The sequence below is a fragment of the Habropoda laboriosa genome, unplaced genomic scaffold (assembly GCF_001263275.1).
Source record: "Habropoda laboriosa isolate 0110345459 unplaced genomic scaffold, ASM126327v1 scaffold40, whole genome shotgun sequence".
NCBI classification, from domain to species: domain Eukaryota; kingdom Metazoa; phylum Arthropoda; class Insecta; order Hymenoptera; family Apidae; genus Habropoda; species Habropoda laboriosa.
In genome coordinates, this window is record NW_017100231.1 from 6,271,888 (window position 1) to 6,284,086 (window position 12,199).

Genomic DNA, 12,199 nt, shown 5'->3' on the forward strand with positions numbered 1-12,199 from the left:
TAAAAAATATAATTAAATTATATAATAACAATTACATTGAAATAATTATAACAGATTAATAAAATATTGTAGCAAATATGCTTTTCATAGTCTGAAAGGATAAGTACAACGCGAGTTACCGACGCGGAATGTTTTACCATCTGTCTATCACATAGCCTATGCCCGTGTCAGGAACCATTTTAGAGCGAGTACGAGCGGTAGGTACTACCCTCTGCAGTCAGGTATCAAAACGGGGGTGTGCGAGTGAGTTCGTTTCTCGACGTCGTCGGCTGATCAGCTGTGCGGTTTAAGGTGGGCTTTCCCCTCTGGTGCAGTGTCGTGCATTCGAGGTCTTTGGCTCGATCGGCAGAGATACGCGTTCCGTGTACCGTGCATAGAACACGAACCGAGGCGAATCGAATACAGAGGCTAGAGTACGCGGTGGCGGCGATAAATCGGTAGTATTTTCGGGTGAAAGGGGGACAAGTGAGGCATGACGGGAACAGGTGACAATAGAGCTTCGCCATGTTAGATTTTACGAGATCGCGAAACGTGCGCCGCTGCTGCTGCTGCTGCTGGTGCTAGTGGAGAGAGAGAGAATTTATTTTGTTTTCTCGACTCTCGTGCTACTTTCCTCAGCGGTGATCCAACTGAAAATCATCCAAGCTGGATAGGTTACCCGAGTATCTCCGCGATACCGTGGACTGGTTTATGGGGTAAGTTTTTCTTCGAACGAAATAATACATGGTTCGACCACGATTATTTCCGACAACGGTGTATTTCACCGGATTGCCCACGGCTTGAAAAGGTTAACCTCGACGTTACGTTGACGGCCTAACCTCCCCGTCGAGGTTCACGCTCTCTCCGTCTCGCTCTTGATAATCGACTTGTCTTCTTCCTTTTTCTGAGAGAAAGTAATCGTACGGACTTCTCGTGTCGACGAGGAATCTTGTCGTGCGTATCTTCGCGTAATGTCATTACAAATTTTGTTCGAAATGACGCGTGCTCGTCGAACACTGTCGTTCGAGCGCACAGTGCTTACCGTGTTTCGCTCGCCGTCGCTTCGTGTGTCTCGTATTCGCGAAAATCATTGACAACGTCAATGACAGGCGTCAACAGCCGCTCAGTGTGTTGTCAATAAGGTTAAAACGATCGCGTGAGTCAAGAATATCGATATTTCTGTACGAAAAACATCCATACCTGTGTTTGTCAAACGCTGACAATTCTCGTTACTTTTATTGGATTTCTTATTTCTGCCCTTTTATCGGGCGACACGTAAGAGAAACGTGTATCGTTCACCTGGACGACTTACGTAAAAGGCGAATTACATTACACCAAGACGAAAAACCGATAACGGTGAAACCAATTTTCTTTTTCATACAGAAATATATCGAAAGTGATTATAATATACGTTTACATTACGTGACTTTTTTTTTTCTTGCTTTCCGCTGATGACACGCGCGACGTGTGCATCGTACACGGCCGATATCCTCGAAAGTATTTTACCAGCGTTCAATAAGTGTTACTTAGGATAGAGTAGTTAGACCGTGTAACAAGCTAGCAATGTGTCTGTTCGATTTTAGGTTATCGTTCGTTCGTTATCCACCCGTAGAAAAATAGACGTGGATTTACCTGTTTGCGTAGATTAAGATACGAGATTGTGTCACGTTGTTGCCACTTTGTTTTTTTTTCTTTTGTTCCTCCTGTAATTATACCATTACACGTGTACGTATACATATATTGTGCCTGCCGTGTTTTATTACGTTCAGTATTGTATCTGACGTATACGTTGATCTTTAAAAAATAAAGTATTTATTGTCTGTTCAAGTATAGTATACTCATTGTGTTAGTATTATAGGTTAATCATTGTAATTATCTATGATTCGAAAGATATATGGGTTTAAGTGCCACATTGAAGTATTTAAAAGAAAAAATCGTCTCAGTCGTACCAACTCGACAAATGTCGACACTTACCTATCCCTATATCTTACGACACGTAATTTCCAACGACTGTTAATAAAATGTGTTTCGAAAAAAAGCTAATAACGCCCGAATCTTCTATATCTGCCCGGTTTATCGAGAATTCTCGATACGAGGACGCGAACGTATCGCCTGTCATGTCGATAAAATTATCACGAGCGGCTACGTATTGCGTTTTACGCGTACGAATCACCCTCGAACGAAGAAAGCACGACGTCGATAAATCGCGACCGATCTCGTGGTGTACGACCGGTTTAAGTGGCAGCGCGCTAATTTCACGCCTCGACAGTGCGCAAAGCGACTATTAGCCATAGAAACGGGGCACATAAGAGGCGTACTGAGAAATATACGATCACGAATTACTTTTTTTTTTTCACCTCGCCAGAGGGACTCAAACATATGGAAAATCATAGAAGAAAATAATTAACCAAACTCCTTACGATATGCACAATCTCTTCCACAGCTTAAAATCGATTAAATATGTATTTTTCCTTTATTTTTGTTTTTAAAAAAATATAATAATTCCATTTAATTTGTTAACGATTTCGTGACGTTATTATTTTGAAAAATTTCGCCCGAATCATTTTAACCGAACTGAAAACGTCCATAAATGGAATATGGTCGTATGACGAAGAACAGAACTGGGATTAGACGACTTAAATCGCTTTTAATGTTTTAACGCTTCGCCGTTTGTTTTATTCTCTTTTCTTTTTGTTTCCACTTAACCACGTGCTGTGGTTGAAAACGTATGGTTTTATCGCGCCGCGCACAATAAAAGTGGTTAGCGAAAGACAGAGAGGGAAATAGAGGCGAAAAACAGATATAGCGCTGTTCTTTTCAATTAGTAGTTGCGCCGTTATTTTCGTGAACGGACTTCGACCGTTAATTTATTGTCATATGGAAATGATCCGGCGAACTTCGATCGCCGCAGTGTATCGTCGTAGAAAAATATTGTGCCGCTTTTCAGTAATTTATATTTTTACAGAGGCATATTTCTTTTGTAAAGACCTTCGTTGGTTATAGTGTCGCTGGTTTTCGAGATGCGCGTGTTAAGCAGAGTGGCCCGATAGAAACGGAATGTTTGATTGGTGCTACTCAAAATGTATTTTTTTTTTTTCACTATAGGCAGAAAATTTGATAAAGGCATTTAGTTTATAGTAGTGACTTTGTTTAAGGTTATGTCCTATATTTATGAAATATGATATAGTTAACTAACGTGCAGTAATTTTATGTAGAAAATTGTATATCTTTATGTGTTAATGTTCCGTTCCTAATGGACTACCCTGTATACATAGTAATTCAGTTTCTACTCTTACATATTAAATGCGTTAAACTACTTAGTTATAAGTACAAAAAACTGGGCCAAACATAAATTTTTTTCTAATAAAATTTCGTTCATTATAACGACCATTTAATCTCTAAAAATAATTATAGTAGATAGGAACGTTAAAAATTGAATTATGAATCTCACTTCACTTCAATTAAGGTTAAACAAAATTTCCTGACTACATTTTCATCCTTACAAGTTCAACTAGTCCGAACATTTCACTCAACTTATTTGATCAATTTTTCAATAGCATCTAAAATTTCACTGTATATAGTCAGAATGTAAACACACGTGTTCTTTGTCAATTTTCTTTGGAACATATTCTTTTAAAAGGTTTCACATGTTAGTTGCAAACACAACCACATCTTAAACAGCCATGTTTAATCTGCAGAGTATCACGTGACACGCAGTTCTCTCTCTCAAGTCTTTCGTCGAACCGCGCCACATAGAAATACACATTTGACCGTAAACATAGGTTATTACTATCAGCAATTCTGTAATGTTCAAAGTAAAATATTTTTAATATCTGATACGTTACTTCAATTTTATCCATTTTTCGTTTTCTCAGATCAAGTAAAATTTCAGCTGTACGCTGATTGCTCGATAAGGAATGACATGTGACATTGAGCTTTTAGATGACACTATAGATGCCGACCGTAAAAGAGAGATACCTTCGAGATGGTGGTCGTTTGACCTTAAGGTGCGGCATTTTTCTTTTTCACTTGATCGATGGCTACCTCGTATTTCCTCGAATCATGAGGTAATGAATCACGTAGTTGTGATATAGATGTGAAATTGAAGAAAGGGAATTACATATATACTGTTTCGTTGGAAAAGAATCTGGTTTCCAGAGTGCATAAGTAACGGTGATAAATTTAACCGAGAAACAAGAAACTCGAATTCTAAAGTGGAGAGAGCAGACAAAACAATATTGCGATTTCAGAGAAAGTTAATTAAATGTTGTCTAATGGCAGTTTCCTTGGAGAAACATTGAAATGAACGGAAATATTTGTAATGGCGGGAATTTTACAGAGGATATTTTGTAGGTTGTATGTACTGCTGTTAATATTCTGTATTAATACCCCCGGTGGCTGTGTAACATGATGCAAAAGATATTTACAGGTGTAACTTATATTTGTAAAGGATATGAAATCCAACATACAATATTTCCATGATCGGTAGCTAAATAAATATGAGAAATGGCTGTGACAGATTATCAATACATAAAAATTTGATGTAAAAAATAAAATTAATCTGCCTTTGAAGAACAACTAGTATAAAATTTATAAACAGCAAGGTTTGTTAAGTGCTTGATAATCTTTGAAGTCGTTTTTGTTTTAACAAGAAATATTTGATCACTACAATCTTTTTCTAACACAATAATACACTCTACTTATCTTCAGTGATCTCATAAATAAGTTAGTACCACATAACCTTAAATATTTTCTAATCATGGTTCTCGGCTATTAGGTAATTTACATTCTCAAAAACAACAAACATTAATAGATCAATAACGCTACATCATTCTGACAAAAAAAGAAAAATGTGAACCATGTTTACTCAAGCAGGTCCAACTTTCTCTATTCAAACAACATACCATATATTACATTATCAAACAACTTTTACCTTTAAGAACACTTAATATTCGTGAAAAAAAAAAAACGTAGTACTATGTTAATGACCAGTAAAGTGTTAATGCAGGGTGTCACAGACAAAATTTAATACGGTAGGAATTTTACCTAGGAATTAAAGTTTGTAAACATAACATTTGGTAGACTCCAAGATGGCAGAATGACAAAGTCGAAAAAAAAGAACGAAAACAAAATTACAACATCAAATCTTTCTTCCACACCCCGTATATTTCATTTTGCTTTGAAATTTATTTAAAATTTAGTAAAATAACAAATTAATTATACGAAAAATTCTCTTTTCAAAAATATCTGTTAAAAATCCCGCGCATACGAAGAGGACAAATCAACGTTCGTAAGAGGCGTTGAGAGTAGGAAACGTTGCTCGTTGAGAGGTCTCTCGAGCAAAACAGAAGACAATGGTTCGGTGACTGGACGGTTAGCCGTGTGTATACGTGTTGCTCGCACTCTTGAAACACTTGGACGGGCCGGCGGCGTGTTTGCGCGCGGCGAACAACGCGGATAGTGAGCGAGAGCAGCGTAGTGCGGTCTCTGGCTCGAAACCGAGCGTATCGATGACTCACGTCACTGTTTCGCGCCGCGATCGGTTTCTCGGTGAATCACGCGCCGGTTCTTTCGCCAAAACGGAGACACCGTGGCGGTTCTCGAGCTTCAGAGACTCCTCGACATTCTAAATGTTCGATCCGACTTGAGATAAAATTGAATTCCCGAGATTTTACACGTTGTAGCATTTTTGAGGTTAGGTTGGGTTACTCTTGCATTCTTGACAGTTGAACGACTGTGGTATATTTTTATTTTTATTGTACAGCGTAGATTTTGAGACTTGGAATATTGAGACGTTTTTGAAATTTCAGACACTGCATTATTCTGGAAGTTTGAGATATTTCGATCTTCTAAATTTGATATAGATATCGTTGCATTCTTGAAATTTGACAGGTCGTAGCGTCTTGTAATTTGCAGTCAAGATGGCGTTCTTGAAATATTGTAGCAATTTTAAACTTCTAATTTTTTTTAAATGGTGTATCTCCAGTGAGTAGTATTTCAACTTTTTTTTTTGCTTATTGAAGTAGTGTAAAAGTTTTCAAAATTTGCAACACCTCGACGTTTAATATTTGAAACATCGTTTACCGTGTTTTAATGCGCGTAAAGCGTTAATATCCGGTAGTGGCGAATTAAAATTTATCGCCTCTGAGCCTCCATCTCGCCGACCTTAAAATCGTTTTATCGTCCTCTAATAAAGAGATAGTGCAGGTAAAGAATCATCGAGCTTGGCTGGACGGAAACTTTATGGACGGCCTAACATTAATTCTTTCCGACCCAATTCCTATTTCATCTGCATACTATTCAGACCTAATTAATTTTTAAGGAAACGGACAATTTGTGTTTTCGAACAAGAAGGAAGTAACAGCTTTTTTGATAATGGGTGCATTAAACACAATTTGAACGAAAGATCGAAAAGTCGCAGAAAGAATTTCTATATAATACTGGAAAAAGGTTAAACGTTTCAAGGAGATAAACTATATTTTTGTTGATCAAGTGTTTCTGCTGAAGAAAATAAACAAATTTCAATTCAATTTTTTTTTTCAAATTACTCTAGTTTATATCTCTCGTCATTTATTCAGATTCTGTCACTTCATTTGTAACCTAACCTAACCTATCTCAAAAGTCAATTACTTCAACAACATAAAAATTCTAATAATGTAATGTTGATCTACTTAAATAATTTTCAAAGTTATTCCTATCAAGTAGAAAGATTTATTTACACAAACATTGTTATCACATTTTCCAATTTATTTTTTCATTGAGAATAAATTAGAAATGCTATTAATAAACGAAACGTGGATCAAATTAGGCGCGTCGGGTTTGTCGAACGGTTAGCGAACGTGAGCGGTGTTCACAAAGTGCCTCTTATATTGTATTCTTCAAATAAATCCCCGCCAAGGCGACGTGTAGCATATAGGCCGCTCAGATAAAGCGGTTTTATCAACACTTTCGACGATAACACCGTTCTCGCCGACAATACACGGCGCACACATGCTTGTGCACGCCGTGGTCGTGTCCACAAACAAACTTATCGCGTAATATCGCCTTACGCGGCGTGCCACCGACAAAGAAGTCCTTTCTGCCCTCGACGTGGCGTGTCATGTCTCGGGTATGAAGCGTTCCCTACCGCGGAACAAGCTAAACGAGCATTAGAATTCATCACTGTAAACGCGCCCATATATTTCACCGTGTAAATTGATGAAAACTGGAACACCGTGGTGACGTTCAAGTGGTTGTTGTAGATCTTGATGGTTCAAGGTCGGTTCTTTGTATATTGGGTGGTTTATGGCGGTCGTTAGCCATCTTTCTCGTGTATGTCTTGAGTTTACACATTTTTCTTCACGGTATGAGGAAAAATCTTGCTCTCTGACGATTTAAAATCGCCTTGTTTTCAAGCGAAACGAACATTTCAGGTAGAGATATTTGTTTTCATTGTTTAGTGGTTGAATTCTTTTTCAATGGTTGTTCTGTTGTTTGGATGATTTAGATTTTTTAAATATTTGTTATATGTGTATTTGAATTTTGTAGGTTATGTAAAGTTTATTCATTCTTTTAGTTGCAACAAATAATTGGAAGGTTCCTTTTTTGTGTTAAAATAAAGTTCCAAGAAAGTCATATTATTCTTGTTAATTTAAAAAATTCTATTTATTTGACAGTTTCTGCAGACCACCTTGTATATATTGCATAATTTAGACTCATGACCAGTTGTCAGGGACTGCATTGAGACAGTTTCATTATTGATATAAATACAAATATGACATAAATCCGTTATCTCAAAGAAAATATTAATTACTCCCATGATAACAAATACATTGAGAACCACTGATCGTGTGCTTGAGAAAGTAAGGTTAGAGGTGTAAGACGTTTAAATTTGCCTCCAAGACGTTGATGTATTATTTTTGTATGTTTATTTTGTATACACTATGTTGTCTGTTGTAGCTGAAGTAGAATAGAGATTACAAAAAAGAGAGGATAAAGTGTTGAAAGTACAGTAGGATTTATCTTTCATTACTCAACTCTTCATTAATTAATATCTTGTAAGATACATTACCCTACTTAACAGTGTGATAATTCAATAATCATTTCTATGATATTCCTTTGACCTTACGATAGATAAAGTATTGGTATAGTCAGCGCCAAGATTTCTGTCGTTTGGTAAGGTCACTTTTTACCAAAGTAAAATTCACACCATATACATAAATACGTATTACCACTTTTACATATATTAGACTCTCTTATTATAACATGCCAGATGAGGCCAGAATTTCATTATTAACTTTCCTATCCGAGGTCTTCTTGTCAAAATATTATTTCCTATTGAACAAATCAGAAATTGATGATATGTGAAGTATTTAGAAACTATTGAGCAATATTGAATTACAAAAAAACATTGTAAAATTAAAACGTTGTAAACATGAATTTAAAAAATAAAACAGTAATATTTATATAAAATATATAGAGAAAGTATAATTTAATGACACAATGAAACTGTACAATGAAACATACTTTCTCAATATTCTCAAACAGTATAAATCTTTGCCTATGACTGTATCTCCTGCCATACCGTTGCAAAACAATAAGGTTTTACCATCGATGAATCACGCTATCACCGTTGGAAAAGCTGCTGGTCTCGCATGCCAACAATATTCAACTTTCGAAAGTCTCCTCAGATCGTCGTTAATTCTCATAAAGAAAAACGAAAAGGTCATCGTCGTCATCTTGGATCTAGAAATGAAAATCACATTCTGCATGGTTAGATGAAAAAAAAAAGCTCGTTAATTATATTAGCGGCTAGTGCTGTTTCACGTTTCTCTTGGCTAATCGATACCACCCCCTCCCACTTCTCTCGTGTTCACAAATGGAAAGCGCTAATAATATTCTTCTTCGGGCGTCGTTCTTGAGATATTCAATTATCGACGCAGGACGCTGGAGAAAGTCCCTATTGGGTAAACAAAGTAAACCGGTGTATCCACTTTAGCAATTACTAGGATATTGTACAGGGTGGCCCATAAGAGACTTTACTATAACAAATTCCTGAAGAACAAATTTAAAAAATCTCAAACAAGAATTGTAGAACCTACGATAAAGAAAAAGTTATTCAATTTGTAAATTGTAAAGCGACTTATGGCACACCCTGTTTATCACATTAATAAATGTATTTTGTCTTCAGAGAGTGTTCATTTGTTCACCATTATCGCCAACACATGCTTGGATCTTTTTTGTAAAGAAAAGAATTCAAAATCAAAATCAAATTGTCCGTATAAGTGTTAACACTTTCTTTTTTAAACACCCTGTATATTGATGAATCCATAATTGCTTCCACATAATTGCATTCACCAGTGAAAGCTGTGATGTAGAAATTTCAATCTTTAAAGATACTATTTTTGAAAATAGTCGTTTAAACAGTTCCTAATAGTTTGAAAGCACGTATGAAAGGTTAATGTCAAGAATTTCAACTCTCTGAAGATGGACTGTTTCTTTTGATAGGTCAGAGAAAAGATCATTGAAGAGAGGTTAGGTTAAACATCCTGTAATCACGTGGTGTTAGTTCCTACAGGCTTTGTGGTTGGTAATTATACAGGTAATGGAATAAGAACAATTTATTGACAGTATAAATACATGTATTATGCAATAATACAAATAACCTGTTACAATGAAATAGTAATGTATGTGGAAGTTAAACAATATTATTAATATATTCGTCACAATGTTAATAAGTACTAGCCCGCATAAAATTTTTAGGTTATATAATAATATTCACCAAATATATTAAATATTTCTTAAAAAAAAATCTAAAGACAGATACTAAAGACTTTTTTAACTTAACTTAACTTAACCCAACGATTTATATTTATATCAAATAATACTCTCTATGTGAAAAGTCACACACAGTTACACACTTATCACCAGAAACATTTGCCAAACATTCGAAAGCAACACACGCGTCCCACAACGCATTAAAAGGTTAACACATGACGCGGCAAATGCGCGCGACAGTCAGAGAAACTGCTGGCGGTTCATCTTGATCCTGGAACAGATAGCGCTCCTACAGGACGTGTTAGGAAGCACGTACCCTCCAGCCAGCTAGTGAGCCAACCGATGTCGCATTTACTTGACATTCATCGGCGCTCTCGTTATCCTGCTGTTCATATTTCACGTTAATGTCGTCCGACATTCGCTGGCAACGGCACTAGTGAATGGATAAATGTCGCGTGATTCACGACCAGACGCAGGTTAAAATAATTGACGCCGGCCGAACGATCAAAATCCGTCTTTTGAGATCTCTCCTATTTTCGCGCCACGACGTGTGTGTGTAATGATTCGCGATTCTCATTGCCGAGGGGGGTATTATCGTTGAATTAAATAACGGTCAACGACGTTACGTAATGTTTGCCGCAAACTCGATTAGATTCTTGCCTTTATATGGAATCGAAATAAAAAGATTTGACTTAAGCCTCTAGCTACCACATGGGATTACATAATTCAACGAGAGATCAATATTAACTTCTTTGTTTTCTTCTGTTTTGTTGTCGACGAAGTTCAATGGGATTGGATAGTGATCTGTGATTTTGAGGTTAGGCGTGTGGTGTGTGGTTAGGATGTGATGGCTTTAGAAAAAGAAATTTGATAGGAGTAGAAGAAAGTATACGATACTGGATTTTCGAGAAAATCCAATTTAAAATTTCGAATTTTTAGCAAATTTTAAACTGATTGTTAGATTTGAATCTTAATGAAAAGTTTTCTCCGGTTTGTTTTGGTTCGACGTTGTACGAAACCTAACACCGTATCGTGTTACGCTTGAAAATCGTTGTATTGGCGAATGTATTGATTTCTTCGCGTCTGCCGACCAAATACACAGAAAATAAAATCGCAAGGAGAACTTCGTTGGTTCATTATTGTTGAAAATATTCATGGAGAAAAATTGGAAACTAAATATAGAAATAAAAGGTAAGACTGAAAAGGGTGAATTCCAGTAACAAGAAAGACAAGGATCATTACAGTGGCAGATACCCCTGGAAGTCTAAGAGTGTCCTCTCGTAAATGTCTCGAGAGCAGAAAAATCTTGGAAGAGTGAGGGGATTATATTTGTTCTAAATACTACTGAACGGTCAAAACTTATGGTGCATACTCGAGAAAGCAACGCTGTAGGCACCTACAAAACAAATATTTTTCTTTTGTCCCATTGTTATTTCTTGACAGGCACCTGAAAGTGTCATTCCGCCTGGGTTTAATATTGTGGTAGAAATTTGAGAAGGGCAGGATATAGCTACGAAAGTTGTCATAGCTAATTTGACCTTCGAATGTCTACAGTATTATTTCACAGTGAAATAAGTTTTTTTATTGTACAAATAATTGTGGAATAATATTTTTGTAACTATGAATGATTAAGTAGCAGAATTATTAAAAAATTGAAATGTTCTGCTTCCTAATATTATACAACTGCATTTAAGATTAAATATTTTTGTCGTATAAGGACATCAAATGTTCATTTACCAAATCGTAAGAAGGTAAGGAAGAAAATGCTGTTCAAGCAATACTACCATATTACAAAACACATAAATGCACACACACACAATTTGTCCCTCGAAACCGAGGACCATATTTCAACCTTTACAGCCCGATAAGTGAAATAAAAGTTTCAAGACCATCTTATGCAAAGCTCATTAACCGAAATGCATAAATTTCCTCAGTCCTACTGCACCAAAAACTTTTTCGAAACAATTCTTCGTTATACCACCAACAAAAATACAGTAATACTCTTGTGATAATTTCTTACAAAAATATGTAAATGAAAATTTATTCAATGGCAACTCTGTCAGATGGTAGAATTCATAGAAAAATATCCTAACCTCACTTAGTTAATTAACCAATAGAATTATCACACCATCATTTTTTAGACCAATTTCAAACTCTACAAAGAGATCGCTACGAATTCGCCGTCGATATTCTGTGAGTTAATTAGTATCGATATTTATCCGATAACCGAATTGGCCTCGCACAGTCCTTTTCGCCTTCCCCTCCCTCCTTCCATCCTCACACACACACATACACACACACGCGCGCGCCTCTCTTTCTGTTCCACCTTTCACTCTCTGGCCCTCGTGTCTATCAACGCCGTTGCGGCAGTTTCGCGTAATTCATTTGGCAGAATTTTTATCGATAACCGATATGTTCCATCTCGCACGCCCTCTCCCGCTCTTATACCTGCCCCCCCCCCCCC

General features: G+C 36.5%; 1 protein-coding gene across 1 annotated transcript in view; it reads left to right on the forward strand.

Annotated features, from left to right (window-relative positions):
* The first annotated feature begins 229 nt into the window (after positions 1-229).
* The window catches only part of LOC108571518 (MOB kinase activator-like 2), an 81,332-nt gene continuing 69,362 nt past the window's right edge, over positions 230-12,199 (forward strand). The window contains exon 1 of the mRNA XM_017933579.1: positions 230-695. Coding sequence (XP_017789068.1) covers positions 691-695 — 5 coding nt within the window. The 5' untranslated portion in view covers positions 230-690. The remainder of the gene's footprint in view (positions 696-12,199) is intronic.